Below are 21,201 nucleotides of genomic sequence, written 5' to 3' on the forward strand. Positions count from 1 at the left end.
GCTGAGCGGCTGGGCCCGTGAGCCATGGCCGCTGAGCCTGCGCGTCCGGAGCCTGCGCTCCGCAACGGGAGAGGCCACAACAGTGACAGGCCCTTGTACAGCCAAAAAAAAAAAAAAAAAAAAAAAAAGAGGGAATGGGAGTAGAGGACATGGAGACAATGTATACAGCTCTTTCAAGAAGTTTTGCTGCAAACAGTCTGGGAGAGAATGGGGTGGCAGTTAGAGGGAAAAGTGAGGTTAAGAAAGGTTTTTATGATGATGAGAGAAACAATGGTATGGTTGAATGCTGGGTGGGAATGGTCCAGTAGGAGGAAAAACTTGTGAAACCAGAAAAGGAGGCAAGAATTAACTAAAGCAGTGTCCTTGAGTAGCCAATAGGGCATGGATTTCATGCACAAGAGGAGGTATTTGATTGTAGCCACAATCATGGAAGCTCATGTGTAATGATAGGAGAGAAGGGAGACTTTGGGTAAAAGTGCAGTTATGTGGTTAAAATAGTGGGAATCTGTGGAAGTTCTCTTCAGATAACTTCTGTTTTCTCAGAAATAGGAAGCAAGATCCTCAGAGCTAAGGTGTGGGAGAAGATAACATGTTGGAGGCTTGAGGAGAGAGGAGAAGATGTAAAAACAGCTATATGAAAAGAGAGAGGGAATGCTGAGGGAAATAGAGCGTGATTGCCAGGCAGCATTAAGGATCCACTTGAGGTTAGTGATAGTGAATATAAAATGTATCAGTCGGCATGGTTGTGCTTTTTCTTCAGTCTTTTTTTAGCTACATCAAGTTAGATAGAGAGTTGGATTTAATGAAGACCTTTTAAAAAATTTCAGTGCTCATTTTCTTTCTAGGAATAGTTTCTAGAAATATTACTTCCCTTATATCATTTTTAAAAATTTTTTATTTATTTTATTTATTTATTTTTGGCTGCGTTGGGTCTTTGTCGCTGTGCGTGGGCTTTCTCTGGTTGCGGCGAGCGGGGTCTACTCTTCATTGCGGTGCGCGGGCTTCTCAGTGCGGTGGCTTCTCTTGTTGCGGAGCACGGGCTCTAGGCGCGCGGGCTTCAGTAGTTGTGGCTCCCTGGTTCTAGAGCGCAGGCTCAGTAGTTGTGGCGCATGGGCTTAGTTGCTCCACGGCATGTGGGATCTTCCTGGACCAGGGATCAAACCCATGTCCCCAGCATTGGCAGGCGGATTCTTAACCACTGCACCACCAGGGAAGTCCCTTTATATCATTGTTGATGCCTTTTTGTTTTCTGCCTGGCATGTCAGTACTAAATAACTGTACAAGAGGAAAGAGAGACAGATAGTTCATGAGGGCACAAATAACTTTTTACTGTGTTTAAAACACGTATTAAGGCAGATATTCTATATTGGCATTATGACTATGTAAATTGTGCTTGAGTTAATAAAAAATAGCTTATCATGTACCTCTATCAACTATGATATGAAAATGAAACATTTTGGTGTTTTTAAATAAAATTTGACATTTATAGCATGATTTTTTTGGTATTGCTTTTCCTTGTTTGAAAAATGTATTTACAGTTCTATAGATACATGTTATATTTATATTTATTAAGCTATTTTAAGATAGCTTAACAAAAAGCTAGAATGTTGTCCTGCTGGTTTTTAAAATGCCCTTATAGAATCAAAACTCATGTCACGCTAGATTCTGCTTTGTTGTAAAATACCTCCTCATCTCTTCACAACAATTATTGAGAATGTTTTCAGATTATTCAATTTAATGGGGGGAGAGGACAGTTATAACTTTTAAACAAAATTGATGATAGAGTAAATTAATCACTTTAAATTTCTTTCAATTATTTTTTCGTAATTTACTGAGGGATTGAAGTTTGGGGAATGCCTTTTTAGTTGTAAAGTCTTTCACAACAAGATGCATCTAGCAGGTATCAGTGTTTGTTAATTGAATTGTCAGTACAACTTGAGATACACTCCTGGTGATGTTTCTAAAACTGTTTTTAGTGTCTTAAAATCATTCCCAGAAAAATGTGGATTTTCTTTTTTTTTCAAAATTAAAATAGATTGCTTATTTTATATGTAAACTATTTATTTATTTATTTTATATGTAAACTGAATAACGTATATATAAGAATGAAGAAGTAATTTGTCCTAAAGATGATTGTGGAACGTGACAAAAAAGTTGACAGTACTTCTCATAATGAATGAAGCAATTATGAATGAAACAAATCTCTTTGATTACACTTGATTGCATAGTAACTTTTTTCATTACTGTTTTCAAATAATACTGCCTATCACATGTATTCATGACTGGCATTTTTTTTAATATATATAAATTTATTTTATTTATTTATTTTTGGCTGCTTTGGGTCTTCGTTGCTGTACGGGCTTTCTCTAGTTGCAGTGAGCGGGGTCTACTCTTTGTTGCAGTGCACGGGCTTCTCATTGCAGTGGCTTCTCTTGTTGCAGAGCACAGGCTCTAGGCGCTCAGGCTTCAGTAGTTGTGTCTCGCGGGCTCTAGAGTGCAGGCTCAGTAGTTGTGGCGCACGGGCTTAGTTGCTCCGCGGCATGTGGGATCTTCCTGGACCAGGGCTCGAACCCATGTCTCCTGCACTGGCAGGTAGATTCTTAACCACTGGGCCACCAGGGAAGCCCATGACTGGCATTTTTATTGCTAACTAATGTGAACTATTACTTGGTGTTGGTTTTAATTAATTGAATGTATTTCCTGCTATTCAATTAAAAGATTTCTATGTTTAGATAAAAATTGAAAAATATTTTAAAATATACCCAAGAGGAGGTTGACTGACTTTGGAAAAAAATTCCAAAATGTTACTTTATTGCATATCTGAAGTGGAATTTGATGAATTTTTTCATTTTAAAAGCTTGGCAAGAGAGTAAGAGTAACAACAAGAAAAATAACTCTGTACTTGTAAGATGTGAGTTTTATAAAAATCTGTTATTCTAAAGGTTTTCAAATATGTGATGATTTTCTTCCTCAGAAAAAGATGTTAACAGAACAGATCGAACAAACAAGTTTTATGAAGGCCAAGATAATCCAGGGTTGATTTTGCTTCATGACATTTTGATGACCTACTGTATGTATGATTTTGATTTAGGTAAGTTCTCCTCTAACATCCTAATTTAAAGATATTATGTATGTTTATTTTAGAATTTAAATTTATTAACCTGTTAGGCACATGTAAATAGTTCTGTGGCCTAGTTTTTATAGGAGTGTTCCACAGGGGACTGGAAACTTAAAAGGCTGTGGTTCCCAAATTGTGCACCAAGGAGCACTGGGTTGCTGAAGCAAACTCATGGGGACAGTGTGGGATATTTTAAATATTTGAGGGAAATATAGTGACATCTGTAGGACACTGCTCTAACTACTAGCTGGAGTAGTTCAGGGTTTCATCATTAGATCACCAGACTCCTTCTGATGAAGTTATATCTTTACAAAGCAGAGTTTTTGGCCTTGCTATGATAAGCAAGTACTGTGTGAAAATAGATGAGGATGGTGGTATCCAATTGGATTCCAAGGTTTGAGTAGCGTAGTGCCCAACAGGTGCTAAGGTAAATAGGATATAAATATTAATTGTTGGGATCTGTTTAATAAATGGAAATTGTTAGTAATATTTTTGAGCCTAGGGGTGCCTTGGAAAACAATTTCTGAGGCACTGAGGGTACTGTGAATTGAGAAAGTTTGGGAACCTTTTTTTGATAGGCTTTATCCCTTGTGAAGAAAAATGCTGATTTGATATTATAGACAAATGGTGCAGATAATTATCTAGGACGTGTGGAGCTTTACTCTCTTTTCTTGGTTAGTCTGTTTTCTACCAAGAATGGGTTGGAACGACTGGGGTTGGTGGTGGGAGCGGGGGATTGCATGGGGAAGTGATGCTAAGGGACAGAAAGCCTAAGGAACCAATATTTTAAGGGACAAGAGAACTTGAGCTGTTTCTTTAAAGGACCAATAAATTCCCTAAGCATCAACCTTTAAATAAGTATAAAGAATGGAAAAGTTTGAGTTACCTACTGATGTTAGTGACTCCCAAGTAGAGGATAGTGAGAGTAGATGTTTTCCAGATTACCTTAATAGAGCTTGAGACATCTTTTGGGGAAGGTAATTGGGTATTTGTCATATTAAACCCAAATGAAACTTGAATTATGGGTGCATTTTCTTCACTGTTTGTATCTATGTGAATTCCTTTTGGATTCTTATATGTAAGTTAGGGGAAGATGTAAACTCTGTTGTGGATCTTGAGACATCAGCCTCTGGTGACAGTAGTTGAATATCACAGATTTCTCTTTAAAATGTGAAATGTAGCCAGTCCTGTCTATCACACCTATAGTGAGCCTCAAATTGGATTGTTGAAGATATTAGTAGAGTGCTTCTCCGGTTACAGAGTGCTGTTGTTACTCAGTTTTGATTTCAATTTTGATTCTATTAGAAGCCTTTTGAAGAAGTGGGGAAATAATCCCCACTTTATAAGTAAGGTTATATTGATTTAGACAGTGACTCAGGGTTGTGCAAGTAGTAAATATTGGACTGGGGGTAGAGACCCAGGTCTTTATTTCAGCCTGGCATTCTTACCTCTACACATTCAGCACCCTGACCCATTGCCATTTTAGTTTCTGTTAACCACTGTGGGGAATAGGGCTATTGTCCTAGGGAACAAGAGGCATTGCCCTGTACTCTCGGTTGGTAATTTTGAGATAGGAATTAATGCATATTCTCAGAAGGAGTTCCTGAATGCTCAGTTTTTTCAGGAACTGAGTCCCAGACCAGCTATTTGGATAAATTGCTGTTTCCATTTGTCTATATTAACCCCACATTCTTTCCAGTCAAATACTTTAAGTTATTTGAAACATACCCAGGGATTTTATTAAGAACTCTGACATTGGGAGAAGCCAGGGTAGTTTTCATAAAGCACTGGACCAAATTTCTTGCTTTTTACTCATAGCAAAGTAATCTGGGCTGTAAATTTACTGTTATAGTTGATTCTTTCCTATTGAGTTGTTGGGCTTCTTAGTCCATAGATGAGGTGTAGGTGTATTTGTGTTGAATATAGTCTCATTAATAGTGAGGAAGAAGACAAAAATTACCAAAAGCAGACAGAAGAACTCAAGGAAGAGTAATTTTTAGTTAGTGCAGACACTATATCTAAGTTGTTTCTATGGGAGGTATCATTTTTTTTTTTAACAGTGTATGTTCATAATCTGATCTTGAATAAGCAGTAAAAGGTTAAATTATACTCAAAATACTGTATGTAAGAAGGCAGGAGAGTGTCTAGTTAAAAAAACATGATTTCCACCTCTTAAGATTTAAAAAAATAAAATTGATCCTCTAATAACTGAATAAGCTTCAGTTAACCTGGAATGTTGACCTGTATATAGATGAAATTTTTCTTTTCTCTTTAAGAATGTATACATTAGGATGGTAAGGAGTTCATTTCTCACAGCTCCACACTGAAACAACTTTGCTATGAAAATAATTTTGGGGAACTACTTCAGAAATTGTAGTAGTGCTGATTAAGATGTACATCAGTCAGCACTAGTGCAGAATCTGAGCATCACTGAATGCTAATTTAAACAGCTTTAATCTTTCTTTAATTAAAAGGAATTTGTACATTAATTCCACACCCACAACTCATGACATAACCCCAAAGAACATCATGTATAAAATAAAATAGATTAAAAGCAACAAGAATATGAAGATTAATTTGACTGCTTGCTTTAACTAAAACTTTATGGTAGTGATCCCGTATGAAAGCTGAAGACTTAAAGGATTAAATTAGCTTCTTAGAAATTTTTATTCATTATAACTTTATAATAAAGCACTTTTCCCCCCCAGAGGAAAGGTGCTTTGTAAATCTTTCAAACAGCATGCTTTGAAATACTTCTGTTACAGACTATGTGTGGTCAGACCCAGGAAAGTTGTCTCTTTTCCACTTTGTTGAATTCACATAAATTTCCTTCATGCTTTAATTGTTTTAGCCTTTATATTTGTCATTGCTTTCACTGTGTCATTGCCATGTAGGAAAGTTCTGATGATAACAATCTAATCTAACTTCTAATCTACTTATTCTTTCTTAAAAGTGTTGTATTAGTCAGGGAAAGAAGTAAAGAAAAAAAAAGATTTCTTATAAGATACTGGCTTATGTGATTATGGAGGCTGAAAAGTCCCACAGTCTGCCATCTGTAAGGTGGAGACTCAAGAAAGCTGGTGGTGTAGTTTAAAGACCTGAGAGCAGGAGAGCCAGTGGTGTAGGTGCTAATCCTGAGTCTGAAGGCATGAGAACCAGGAGCACTGAGGGCAAAGCGCTGTCTCAGCTCAACCAACCAAGCAGAGAGCAAATTCAGTCTTCCTCCATCTTTTTATTCTATTCAGGTCCTCAGTGGATTGGGTGATGCCTACTCACATTGCTGAGGGCCATCTGCTTTAATCAGTTCACCAATTCAAATGCTAATCTCTTCTAGAAACACCTTCACAGATACTCCCAGAAATAATGTTTAACCAGACATCTGGGCATCCTGTGGCCCACTCAAGTTGACACACAGAATTAATCATGTCGTGTGTATTATTTTTAAAAAAGCATCTGCAGTAAATTTGTATAAATGCTTACATTTAGATATCATGTCGTATGCCATTTTTTCTAGCACTTTCTCTGAATGTCTTGGTAACTCTATTGTTTGGTACTGTAATAATTGGATACCTGCCATGGGAACCTAAGTTTTTTTGTGTGTGTGCTAACGTGCGTAGAGACATACATTTCCGCAGGGTGTAGTGTAGACATAGTGAGGTTGGGAGGGATTAGGCGTAGCAGTAGATGATAGTGTAACTGAAAGTGGGGTCCGGCTGCTCGTCGCTCAGAAGCCAATAAAGAGGCCAGGTTGGCGGAAAGGAAAGTTTGTTTTGTTTTGGATGCTATCAGTGTGGCGGTCGGGGGGGTGGTAAGGGCAGACGTCTGTCCAGAGGCCGACTCCCACCACTGACAGTCAGTGGGCAAGAGCTGTTATAGACGGAGGGAGGGGCTATGTGCAGAAACAGCACAGTCAGCTCTGACCATCTTGAAATCGGTCATCAGTGGTCTGACCAGCATCATCTTGATTGTTTTAGGTACAGTTAATCTTCGGTTCTAGGGTTGGTTTGTTTCCATTTCTTTGAGGCCAGTTCTCGGAATTGTGGCAGCTCATGGCTGCAGCCTGGTCATCATGTAGTTAACTTCTTCCACCTGCTGGGGGTTTCGGTATCTTTAAGACAGCTCACAGGATATGGCTCAGAATATTATCTACAGCCCTTAAGAAGGAACTAAAGATCCTTGACTATGCTTAATGACTGAACTATTATTATTTGGTCTCCTTTGACTGTTTTCTTTTGTTTCTGCATTTTCTCACTTCTCTGATTAAACTTATTCTTTGGCTAAAGTTTTTCCACAGACAAAAGGCAGGTTGAGGACGTGGGGGGCAAGGACCACAGGGTCCTGCTCCTTTTCAACAGGGTAGAGGCTAACAGCAGATAGAGCTAAACTTTTATGTGTAAGGAGATCCTGAAGTGAACTGTCTCTTTCTGTTATACTTTTTTTTTAATTTTTATTTTATTTTTTTTTAATTTTTATTTTTTTAAGTTACACGGGGGCAGAGCATATTTCAGGGTCAGAAGGAAGACACTTTTTTTTTTTTTTTTTTTTTTTTTTGGCTGTGTTGGGTCTTTGTTGCTGCACACAGGCTTTCTCTAGTTGCGGCGAGAGGGGGCTACTCTTCGTTGCGTTGTGCAGGCTTCTCATTGCGGTGGCTTCTCTTGTTGCAGAGCATGGGCTGTAGGCATGCAGGCTGCAGTAGTTGTGCCACGCGGGCTCAGGAGCTGTGGCTCGCAGGCTCTAGAGCACACGCTCAGTAGTTGTGGTGCACGGGCTTAGTTGCTCCGCGGCATGTGGGATCTTCCTGGACCAGGGCTCGAACCTGTGTCCCCTGCATTGGCAGGTGGATTCTTAACCACTGCGCCACCAGGGAAGCCCCCTCTGTTATACTTTTAATCTGAGTTTTCTCAAGAGACTTTGGCTTACGTGCTTCCTGGGGTCATTTTTAAAGTTGTCTTCCAGAATAGGAAGAGTGATGTAAAATTGTGTATAACTGCAAGCAGAAATATCCCCTCCCTTTTAAAAATATATACTGTTTTAAATGGCTTCATTGCACACAGATATTAGTGAATGATAAGAATGTAGGTGTTGGTTCTGCAAATGAAAGACTGTATGTTTTCCACAGACTTCCCAAGCTATCACTGGGAAAAAAATATCTCTATGTAACTTTAATGAATGTACAGAAGTTACCAAAGTTGAATGATATGTATGTGAAAGGCTTAGTAAGAGCTCTTGTCCCTTTGTTGTTTCAAGAATCTGTATCTTAAGTCTGAAATCTAATTGTAAAACAATTAAGAAAATTGAGGATTTTATAAGATGGAACTAAAAAATAAGATGTTTGACATGGTCAGGTGAAAAGCAAAACTAAGATTTTTTGTTTTTTAAGTGAGGGGCCTGATTCTTTAACTTTCCAATTTTTCTTTTAATCTAGGGCTGCAAATTAGTGTCATGATGAGAAATTATAAGAGCACAAGAGAAAGGTGGTTAAGATGGTAGTTTTAGGTACAAAATATTGATTGGATTAAATAAGCCCATTTGCTAGCATTGGTTGGGTCTAGAGTAACAGCAAAAGAAAAAAAAGAGAGAGAACATAAATACAACCACTTTAAAAGAAGTATTTTGTTGTGTTTCCTTTTGGGTAGATTACCATGTCTGGTTGCTAAAGCAGTTGGACCCTTTTTAGTTCTTATTTTATTGGGCTTATTCATCGTAGTTTGGTGGTGGTTGACTACTCTGGCCTTGCAACTTTCTTCCCTTTGACTTTTTTTTTTTAATATTTATTAAATTTGATATTCCTCTCAGTTTCCCTTCACCCCTCTTCTTTATCATTGTGCTTTTGCACATTATTTTTTAATCATATTACCCTCTCTTGATAATGATATCTACACTAAGACACATACTAGCAGTTATGTATCTGTTGACATCTCAGGACAAAACAACTCACATTTCTCACCTGATTGCTAGATTTCCTCCTCATTGTTTACAAACATCAGTATCGACCAGTTTCTGAAACCAAGAAAAAAGATGCAGTTTTAAGTGAAATGGTGGTGATATGCACAGATGGATACATAAAGCTTAGGTTTTTAGAGATATGATTAGTTTTTTTCTGTTTTTCTTAGGATACAGATGGATACATAAAGCTTAGGTTTTTAGAGATATGATTAGTTTTTTCTGTTTTTCTTAGGATATGTGCAAGGAATGAGTGACTTACTTTCCCCTCTTTTATATGTGATGGAAAATGAAGTAGATGCCTTTTGGTGCTTTGCCTCCTACATGGACCAAATGGTAAGGTTCCATTCCAAACTAATTTTGAAAATTTTAGTTATATAATAATCTTATTATATAAGATTGATGTTTATATTTAGCCAGTTATAGTAGAACTTTAAAAAACCTGCTCTATGTTGTTTGTTTGTTTGTTTCTTTTTTAAATAGCCTTTTCAAGAGGCTTGGAAATGCTGGTATTGTTTTTAATACAAAAAGTAGATAGTAAGTGCCTATAGAACAGGAATAATCAGGATTTAATATTGGTAAATGCTCATGATCTGCAGAAGAACCATGAGTCATTATAGAATACTGATGAAATAGATGATTTCAGTTCTTGTGAAGTAGTTGAACTTTCATATCATGTGTTTCAGAGATAAAGCTTAGTCATGCCAAGTAATATCCTTACCTTTTGTGAACATTTTGTATTTTGTCATTATAGTGGCTGATTTTTCTCCAGATGTGTTTGAACTATTTGTAACGTTGACAGCTTCTTAGTTTTTTCCTAAGCATGCGATTATTAGAGTTGAACTGTGTCTATATATACATATTATTATAAGGAACATTTTATCTATTATCATTGATATATCTTGGAGACAGAGTTCTAGGACTATGGTACAGTATTAACAGGAAAATAAAATAGAACAGTCTTCTCAAGTAATCTATTAGAAAGGGGGGAAAAAAAGCAAAGGGGCTAAGAGCATACAAAAGCATATGAAATCCAAAGACCTGACTACATACGTCACTGTACTGTTTCAAAATAAAATAAATATTCTTTATGCTGGGCCTTGATGGTTGGATATTGAAATGGCTTGCTTGCAAGGGAATAAAGATTTGAATATGTAGTCATATAAAATGTTTCCCTGTAGTGGAGAGTCTGGGATACAGATGTGAAATTTTTTGATTACTTCTATTTTTTGATTACTTCTGTTCTTCCTCTCTTGCTTGCCTATTTTTTATTTCCCCTTCTAATTTGTCCCAGTTGTATCTGTTTCCTCAAGTCTGTTATCCATGGTTCCAACTCATCCTCACTTCTCCTAGTTCTTTTCCATACTTGATAAAATTTGATAGTTTTAAAATATTCTTTTACTATTAAAGTAATATTCAAATTATATAGTCTTTTACCATGAATTAATGTTTTCGGATTATTTGGAAAGATTATTAATTGCAGTAATATGGTAATATCATAGTTTGTATTCCTTACCTTTTCGATTGATTGATTTTACCTGCCTTCTTAGTTCCAATTACTCCCAGGTGCTCTAGAAACCTGAGGCATTTGTTATAAAGGTCTGTACAACTGATAACTAATTGTGTAAAAACTGTTGTCTGCTTTCCTTGTGTTTTTGTTGTTTATCCTCTTTTCACTAGAGCTAGTATGCACCTTGATAAAGGGGTCATGTCTTTGTTTACCTAGTTCTCTGATATGCTTCCAGAATTGTCCTAATGCCTGACATGAGGGTTTTTTTCAGCAGATTTTTGTAGAATAAAAACATGAATATTTCCCCAGTGCTTAGTTTAGACCTCTACTTACAGTAGGTATTCCAAGAATTAGCACAAACTTACGGCATTTAGTGTTTTACAGTAATAGTTTTCATAAAACTGAGCTAATATTGGCATGTTCAAATATATTGGCTTGTGGTGCCAAATACGTACATACATGCATATGTGTGCATGTATTTAGGTGTCAAATGTAAAGACTACTTTCTGAACATTTGTAGTGCACCACTTCACAGTCTATTTGTCATTTTTGTGTATGAACGTTCAAGTTCTTTGTTCTGTCTCTTTCACAGTAAATGTTCTCTGTTTGCCTTTTCCATGGAGAATGGTCTGGGGATTTTTCTAGTCTTTATTCTAAAAAGATCTCTTAATATATTGTCTACTAACATCTTTTGCTTCATAATATTTGAATGAAAGGGCAATAAGTTACAATCAAAATAATCCGCACAATTATTTTTCACTGCATTGCTATTGTTTTGGTGTCCTTGAGTCTGTGCTGCTGTTTGACTCCTTTTTGTTTTATGGATTTATTTAACATAAGTTTTAACTCCTTTAGTGAGGCTGAATTCAGTGTCTGTAGATTTACTTTTGTTGATATTTACTCACATCTAATGTAGGTCGAGGCATAGACTTTGTTTTCGAAATATAGAAATATTTGCAAAATGATCTGGCGAACTTTCTTATAGCCACCATTCATTTTGCCATATAGTTTTGTCCCACCCTTCCTTCTCACCCCCATCCATACATATACACACACGCGCACACACACACCTGTATATATGTACATATACATATATGTATACATGCATGCATATGTGCATACCTATGTATACGTATGCACACATATTTATTTACAGTTACACTTGATGCCCTTTGTATATCCACTGTTGACCTCATTTCCCTTTCTCTAGCAGTAGCTATTCTTCTGAAGTTGGCTTCTGTCATTTGGGGAGTGCTGCTTTTTATAGCAGAGTGGGTAGCAGTGGCTATGCCATGTTGGTACTTCCAAACCAATTTTAGCTTTTGGTCATGTCACAACAAAAATTATGCCGTTAATCAAAGAGTTGATTCTGCCTTTCCCTTATAGTTCCATGTGGGAAATGTGAAGAAACTATATCCCAAAGGCTTGCCTTAGTCTGTTAAACTATTTCGTTCACTAATTAAACTATTTAAATCACTGAAGAGAAGCCATTTTATTGAGAATCAGTAGCCCTTAATTTTCAAAAATTTTTTTTACCAGGAATGAATGGTTTCTAATCAGATGGATACTTCTAATAAAGCACTATTTTTGTCTCAAAAACGAAAAAAGAAGTGTGAGGGAGGGGATGTTGTTCTTAGGCTTTTCACAAAGGTTAGGGCAGTAGTTCACTATAAGGGGGTTAGAACACTAGGGTTAAAGGGATCAGAGTCATCTAAGAAGCCTTTATTTTGGTGTACTCCCCATCCCCAAACCTTGACTGAAGTGTTGGTAGGGAATCTATTAAACTTCAAAGATTATTTAAAACATGTAAACACAGTAGTTCTCAAACTTTATGATCTCAGGACCCCTTCACACTCTTAAATATTATTGAGGATTCCAGGAGCTTTTGTTTATGTGGGTTATATCTATTGATGTTTGTCATATGAAAAACAATGCTAGGAAATTTATAAATATTTATATATTCATTCATTTAAAAATGACAGTAAACCTGCTACACCTCGGTGTACATAGATTTTTTTTTTTTAATGAAAAGTAACTTTTCCAAAACAGAGGTTACTGAGAAGAGGGATTATTTTCCATTTTTCATTTTCTTTAATGTTTAGTTTAGCAGTTTAGTTTAATAGAACACAATTGACTTGCATATCCACTCCTGTATGCAGTCTGTTGCAATATCACACATCATATAGCCTTTACACTTACTAGAGAATTTAAAGTGCAAAATGCATAGATTGTGTTAGTGTTATGAAAATGATTTTGACTTCATAGATTCCCTAATGTCATCAAATCTAAGAAATAATTAGCTAATTCTTTAACATGAGATATATGTTAAAGCTTAAATTAATTTTATTTCATATGTTAATTTGAAGAAATATTTAACAGTGAAGTGATTTGATAAAAGTCTATTTTCCAATGTGTGTTCCATTCACCAAGTCTCTTATTTGACGTAAGAAATAAGTATTGATATATCAGTCAGTCTACCCCTGCTGTCTCTGCATTATTCTTTATCTAAAAAAAAAAAAAATGAATAGAGGGAAAAAATAATTCTTAGTTTGAGACCAAAGATTCTCTTTCCTCCTTTTTAATGTTGCTTTAGCATTTTAATTAGTTGTGATTTTAAAATACAACCAGTGTGGTATAAATCCAGCATTTGTCATTATATTCATGGCATAGTTATCGGTGATTATGTACTGTAAAATATTTATTAAATATAACTTATGTGATAATATTTATTTTTTTAAAGCATCAAAATTTTGAAGAACAAATGCAAGGCATGAAGACCCAGCTAATTCAGCTAAGTACCTTACTTCGATTGTTGGACAGTGGATTTTGCAGTTACTTAGGTAAGTTTAATGAAACAAAACTATACCCAGCAAACTGTAAGGTAATACTAACAGAGAAAAAAAGTAAAGAACTCTTTTAAAGATGTATATACTCTACCAGTGTTGCCTGGGTTCCTCTGAGGAATAAAAGTGTGGGACCAAACTGTCCTTGTATAATTTTGCCTTAAAACAGTTTATTTATAAAGTGAATTATAGTTGTCCCTCATTATTTGTGGGGGATTGGTTCCAGGACCCACCTGCCACCCCTATACCAAAACCTGAGGATACTCAAGTCCCTTACATAAAATGGTGCAGTATTTGCATATAACCTTTGCACATCCTCCTGTAGACTTTAGATCATCTCTAGATTATTTATTGTACCTAACACAATATAACTGCTGTGTGAATAGTTGTAAATACAATGTAAAGACTATGTAAATAGTTTCTAGGCAAGGCAAATTCAAGTTTTGCTTTCTGGAACTTTCTGGAAATTTTATTTTTTCCAAAAATTTTCCATTCATGATTGGTTGAATCCACGGATGCAGAACCTGCAGATATGGAGGGTCAACTGTATTTGTTGTTATTTGGTGGTTTTCTTTTAAAGAAGTTAGCCTGCAAATTTAAATTGTTTCCTTGAATTAGTAGAAGGCAATTAAATTTATAGGACTTTTAATAGCCTAAGATGAATAGAAAAATTTGAGTTTGAAATAGGTCACTGTATTCTGAGATAATTAGCATAAGAGTAAGCCATATATATATTTTTTTCTGTGTAGAATCCCAGGACTCTGGATACCTTTATTTTTGCTTCAGATGGCTTTTAATCAGATTTAAAAGGGAATTTAGTTTTCTAGATATTCTTCGATTATGGGAGGTAAGTTCTTAAATTATTGTAAAAATTAATATTATTTATGGAAACATTTTGTATCTGTAGAGTGTAAATGGATTATAGTATCTTGACTGAAATTTCTAAAGCAGTTACGTTCTGAAAATTCTAATGATTTGTGGTCTCTCCTTAAAAATTAACCATCTTGAACCGAATGTGTGGTCTTTGGAGCTTTTTTCTGTAAATCAAATCCTTGTGTGATTGGGTGCCAGTGGGTTTCCCAGAACCAGTTCTCTGGACCACTTGTGCCTGTGTTCTTTCCTTGGAAGGCTTGACTTTATGTGAGGCTCTGCCACATTTGGGTGTAGATTTGAATAGAGTTAAGGAAGTTTTGGCAGGCCAGTCAGTTGAGATAGTACTTTATTTGTAGTCTGAAATATTAGGAGGGAACTGACTTGTGTTTTGCTTTCTTAAAGAAATTTAAGTTAGAGCAGAATACTAAGAATAATATAACAAATATCCCACTATCCACATTTAACATATGTAAATATTTTGCTGTATTCACTTCTGGTTTTTTCTCTTTCTTTCCAAGACAAAAAATATTTAAAGATATAGCTCATATCTTTAATCACCACCCCAAGCCCCATTTCCCTCTTCCCCTCTCTAGAGGATATTCAGGATCATGTTTTTGGTTTATATCCTTTTATTCCCTCTTGCACCCAGGGCAACTCTTGATGAAAAACAGAAAATTATTATTTTCTTCTTATACATCTGTTAATTGTTAAGTTAACAGATGGATGTGCTTTTGAAATAGAATATTGGTATAATGACTGCTTGATGCCTTATCTTTATAAAAGTAAAGATGACAGAAATATTCCCAAGGAAAGAATGGGGGAAATAATCTGTTTGCATAATAAATAGACTTGTGTACAGTGGGCACCCTGAGACTTTTACACCTGGAAATTGATTCCTGTACTTCTGGTGACTGTGCTGCCATTAGAGAAGGTGATGCACTGATTGAAGGATCACCACTTTATGGAGGATCAGTTTCTTTGTTTGAAATTAGAAGGAAAACTCACATGTTCTTGACCTAGAATCATATTTTAAAGTTAATCAATTTTATTAAATTGTTATCTCAACTTCTTTTTAAAAAATTATCAACATAACTGTAATTACTCCTTAGTCTGTGTTTACCAAATAAATTGGAACTTTTAATGAAACTTTTGAGGTTAATTGCATTGTAATTAAACTTTCAAGAATTGGATTTGGTCTGAAAATTATTCTACTTAATTTTCTTCTGGTAAAAGAAGTAAAAACATTTCAGGTATGCTTTAATAGTAGTGTTTACATGGCTCTTTTGATCTTTCTAAAAAAGATATTATTAGGTACATTAACCAGGGGGAAATTAAGAACTTAAGTTTTAGGGCATTGGCTATACTTAGGAAGAAGTGCAGCTATTGATCAAATGTTTTATACATTTGGGTATAAATTTTGGGCGGTCAATTCAGTTTTTGTCAGGGATATTCTGAGTTAAATATTATGTTTAGAATGTAGAGCTACCTCTGGGTGTTTTTGATTCTATGCAGTGTATAACTGAATCTTTATTCCCATGATTTAGCTCCCCTGTACCCCTCCCCCCGGCCCCACGGAGACTGAAGATGATTTAAAAGTGAAAAACTGAAGGTTCAGAAAAATGCTGCAAATGCCTCTAACCCTTACACTTTAACCTCATGACTGTGACTCCTTAGTTAATACCATTTATCATACTGGTTAGGCTCAGTGTTACTGTAGTTACCTAAAGAGCCACATTTGGAACTCATCATATTCATATAATAGTTAATATTATATTAACTATTAATATAATAGTTACTTTATAGGTAAAAGTAAGACTTTCCTTCCCCACACCTCATTTCTTAACTAGAAAAAGAGTGGACTACCCCATCTAGGCAACTCGTGCTTTGCACAGAAGTCATTCAGAGTTCGGCATTGTATCTGTGAGGAAAATATTTTAGAATTGATAGAGTTTACTAAATAAGTGTTCTATTTTTTATAGGTAATGTGGACTGAACTACCATGTAAAAATTTCCATCTTCTTCTCTGTTGTGCTATTCTGGAATCAGAAAAGCAGCAAATAATGGAAAAGCATTATGGCTTTAATGAAATACTTAAGGTAGTTATTACTTTAACTTAAATTTTAATATTTTGGCTCTTTCCTCTTGGTGGTATTGATATACATACATTTCCTTGGAGCATTATTGAATCCCTCAAGTAACTTAAATTTTATCAATGACAGTCAGTACTAGGACTGACTCTCTGAGAATGACAGTTCAGCAAGTACATATTGCCAGTTATTTTTCCTAGCTAATTAGGAAGAAAAGGAAATTCAACAAGTGCTCTTTTATGTAGTTTAATTTTCTAAAAAAATAATTCTTTTGCTTATAACTTGAGATAGTAGACTTGGGACAACTGCTGGATTTAATGTTCCGTAAGCTGATTAGCTATTCTTTAGCTTTAAAACTTGAAATGATCTAATGAAAGATATATTAAATTTCCTGTTTACTTGTAGTATGAGGGTGTTTTTATTTTAAGGATTTTATCTACAGTGTAATATAACTGGTAATAAGTTGTATAGTAGAATATAATAGTGTTTCAGTTTCAGTTATTTTATTTTATTGATTTATTTTAGCATATCAATGAATTGTCCATGAAGATTGATGTGGAAGATGTACTATGCAAGGCAGAAGCAATTTCTCTACAGATGGTAAAATGCAAGGTATACAGTGTTTTAAGTTATTACAAGATTTTTTTGTTTGTATGTTTTTGGTGGATTGAGGTCAAGAATTTTTCCTTTCAGAAGTAAAATTGGCAGCAAGTTGAAGGCAGACACAAAGCATTGGCTAGCATTTGTTTACCATTATAAATTTACAGCACTTAATTGAAAACAATTGGTTAATTATGCTAGATAGGAAACATATAATAATAAGGCAAAATGACAAAAGTAATGAAAACACTAAAGAGGCTGCAGAAGCATTGATAAATTACTTAATCAAAGAATACAGAATAGGACCTCATATTAAATATGTAGTATCTTTAAGTAAAGACAGATGCTAATCAGAAGTAATTAAATGAAGAGTATTTGGTCTATGTCATTACATTTGTATCAGTCAAACTCTTAATAATCTCTAAAAACAAGGCAAAGTTGATGTGTTGTGTTCTGAATTTAAACCAAAGTATTAGACTTTTGATGTATTTTGGTTTTCATATTTTTTATGAGAATTCTTATTTGGTCTTTGTGTCATTTGATCATGGTTCCAAATATTTATTTTGGTTCAGTTTTACACACAGTTATTTGATAGCTGTTCTGTTCAAAACCTGCCAGTGAGGGCTTCCCTGGTGGAGCAGCGGTTAAGAATCCGCCTGCCAATGCAGGGGACACGGGTTCGAGCCCTGGTCCGGAAGATCCCACATGCCGCGGAGCAACTAAGCCCATGCGCCACAACTATGAGCCTGTGCTCTAGAGCCCACATGCCTCAACTACTGAAGCCTGTGCACCTAGAGCCCGTGCTCCACAATAAGAGAAGCCACCGCAATGAGAAGCCCGTGCACTGCAACGAAGAGTAGCCCCCGCTCGACACAATTAGAGAAAGTCCGTGTGCAGCAATGAAGACCCAACGCAGCCAAAATAAATTAAAAAAAAAAAACACAAAAATCCTGTCAGTGAGATACTTCTTATGTTTAACGAACTTCTTTTGTATTGAGGGAGAAAGATGGTGTCAATAAGGAGAATGAAATAAATGCAAAATATTAGAAAACAATATGCTTGTGGGTGGGAGTGGTGGGATGGGGTGGAGAGTGGCTAATTCAGAATAGAAGGTCAGAGAACCACTTATTAAAAAGAGTGGTTAGGGTTTCATTTGGAGTGGAGAAAGGATGGTTTGAGAGGGTGCCTGACAATTACACTGTTAAAGCAAATGCTTAGATGTAGTATTAAATAGAAGTGTTAATTTGTGATTACTTTTCCTCTTTGGTGAATGATGATTTTATATTTGATTTTTCTTATTCAGGAGTTGCCACAAGCTGTTTGTGAGATCCTGGGGCTTCAGGACAGTGAAGTTACAACACCAGATTCAGACAATGGTGAAGATGAAAATGTTGGCATGACTAGTTGTCCAACATCTGCATTTCAGAGTAACTCTTTGCCTGTACTTGCTGCCAGTGGAGCCAGAGATGACAACCCAACAGAGATATCCATGTCCCCAAATGTCAGCAGAGTAACACCTGCATGATCATTCTTCTTGCTTTTTGAAGAGACACTTGGTTGCACCTTCTTTTCAAGTACTGGAAAGGTGGAAATTTAAAATCTTGTTATTGATCATGCTTTAAGGTTTATGGAAAGTGTACTGATGTTCTTGCATTAAAGCTTTACAAAGATTTAAACTAATTATTTTTGTAGTTACTTCTACCAAATAGCCTTTCCTTTTCAATAACATTCCTTAGTATTTTTATAGCTAAGTACATTTTATTTTCTCGCTGATGAACTGGAATTGGATAAATATTACAAGTGGATGAGTTGGAAATTATGCACTTTGAAAACATTCACTTTGTTTACTCCAAGTTCAGTGGGTTTGGATTTGATTAAATGTTGAGCCTTTCTATAGCATTCTAAGTTGAGAAGTAGATTGTTACCCAGTGATGAAATAAAAGAATTTGTTTTTCTCTTTTGTTTACAACAGTACAGCTTAAATATTTATGCTGGTTGAATGTGATATAAATTGGACATTTTCATCAATGCAATTTAATGTGTAGATAAAGAGCTATTTCAACCATGAGAAGTGGATTGGCAGTATATTTTTTACATTGAATTTTTCTTCACTTGTATATAAAGACTGTATAAGTACTTATTTATGAGTATGAGAAAGGATAGGCATATTTTCTTTAACTGAATAAACTTGACTGTTGATTTATATAACCTGATTTCACAAAGTTAATACATAGCTTCAATGGGAGATCTTTTTCAAAACTATTTTCTTAACCAAACATTTATTTCACAAGACTACATCCAACCCTGTATCTGGTATAATTTTCAAGTTAATTGCTTATAGTCTAACTTTACTAATAATGTTTACTATCTTTCCTAATAATGTATTAACTGATTAATCAGGTCTTTAAATTTTTATGAAATACTCTTTACAAAAAGCTTATGTCAACAATTTCAATATACTATCACGAGTCTCAAAATAATACTTTTTTGTATATGAATGAAGCTGTTGTTTTTACCATGCAGTGTTGCATGATATTAAGTTATGTGTAATTAACATAACTGATTCCATTTTAATTGTAATTTGTTAAGTTCTGTACATATCATTAAAATAAATTTGAAGGTGAAATAGTGTTTTCAGTTAAATTACACCTAGAAATAATCTGCTAGGTTTTCATCAGAAGAAAAAAAATCCAAGATGGGCCCCAGTGCATCTTATATTTTTATGTGATAGAAACAATCATTTGAATGAGTTGTGGAAATAAGCAAGAAACATGACCGTTTATAGAACTAAAGAAACTTTTCATTAGCATGAAATTGGGCATAGTGTTGCCTTGGAGGATATAATTATCTGAATCAGTAAATCAGCTTCCTACAATTGATGTTAATAATGTAAAATAAAAGCTACACAGTTCTAAAATGGTCCAGTAGGTAGATTTTTTTTTTTTTTTTCCCCAGAGAGCTAGGGAACCAAAAGAACTTTTTTCTTACTTGAGCATTAACTGACAGTCATGATAGTAGAACCATTAGATTTTTAGTTTTTAATATCATATGTGTGTTATCTTTCATCAGTTAATAATGAGTAAGCCTAGTCAGAGAAAAAAAAAGAGTAAACTGATCAAAACCTTGGCATCTCCAGCCTTTCATTTCCTGCTGTTGAGGAAATTGCTGAGAACATCTTGATGTCCTTCTTGTTCTTCCTGGACAGAGGCTTTTGGGGAGTTTTTTTCTACTACGTAATATAATATCTACTTCAGAGTTTTAAAAAATCTTAATACATTTAGTAAGTTGAACTTTTGTCAAGTTCTATCATTTTAAAGCTACTTGTTAAAAACATTTTTACTAAACAGTCTGAATTTCTCTTTAGCCCATTTTTTATATGGAAATGATACTAATGTAGTGCTAAGTAAAGTCTTACTTAATTAGAGTCCTCAAAATCCAGTTAGCAAATACCATGTGAACTTGAGCTGTTTGATATTGCTAAAATAGATAGTTCAGGTAAATGTCTTAGTCTAACTTTTAAAAGATTTGTTTCAGTTTTCACAAGATGCTCTGTCCATGCCGATAACATGTAAAATACTGTGTGCTATATTATGTGATATTTAAAGTTAAAATTCAAGTAATTTAGCTGTAAAACGTATTTTCAGTTCTGATAGGAGTCTATGGGAAACCTTTTTGCATTGGAGATCATTCCTGTTTTGACTGTTTCATGTGCCAAGGATTCGTCACCTCTTTATAATGCTAGAAACTTGGTGATGACTAAAGAAAGCTTTTTTGAGTAAGGAGAACAACTTTTTGAGAATGATAGTGATTCTTGCTGAACCTGACCTTTCCAAAGGTTTTTATGGATGCCAACTAATTCTTATGGGAAATTGATGTAATTATGCCCATTATCAAAGATACTTTGTATAAAGTAACCCAAAATGTTTACTGAAGAACCTAGAATTTCACTTGACTTTGTGTGTAACTATGTAATAAGTAACATCATTCCAGCTTGCATTTCTTTACTTGGGGTTTCAGAAGATGCATGAACCTCTTATTGTATTTGAAATCTTGTGTGTATACATGCATATTTTGGTGGCAAGGTCATATAGTTTCTCAGAAGGTTCTCTGATTTTCCCCAAAAGTTGAAAACCATTGTTACAAATTGTATAATGTGAGGATAATGACGTAATTTGACCCACGCTAATGATTTTATGTGCTGAACCTCCATTAATTAAAATATGTTTA

At 35.1% G+C, this 21,201-nt stretch overlaps 1 protein-coding gene across 1 annotated transcript in view; it reads left to right on the forward strand.

Moving 5' to 3' along the window:
* The window catches only part of TBC1D15 (TBC1 domain family member 15), a 72,296-nt gene extending 51,095 nt beyond the window's left edge, over positions 1-21,201 (forward strand). Inside the window, exons 13-19 of the mRNA XM_028490401.2 lie at positions 2,975-3,091; positions 9,297-9,397; positions 13,312-13,411; positions 14,164-14,261; positions 16,267-16,383; positions 16,900-16,986; positions 18,278-21,201. Coding sequence (XP_028346202.1) covers positions 2,975-3,091; positions 9,297-9,397; positions 13,312-13,411; positions 14,164-14,261; positions 16,267-16,383; positions 16,900-16,986; positions 18,278-18,499 — 842 coding nt within the window. The 3' untranslated portion in view covers positions 18,500-21,201. The remainder of the gene's footprint in view (positions 1-2,974; positions 3,092-9,296; positions 9,398-13,311; positions 13,412-14,163; positions 14,262-16,266; positions 16,384-16,899; positions 16,987-18,277) is intronic.

Source organism: Physeter macrocephalus, chromosome 6 (genome assembly GCF_002837175.3).
Source record: "Physeter macrocephalus isolate SW-GA chromosome 6, ASM283717v5, whole genome shotgun sequence".
NCBI classification, from domain to species: Eukaryota; Metazoa; Chordata; class Mammalia; order Artiodactyla; family Physeteridae; genus Physeter; species Physeter macrocephalus.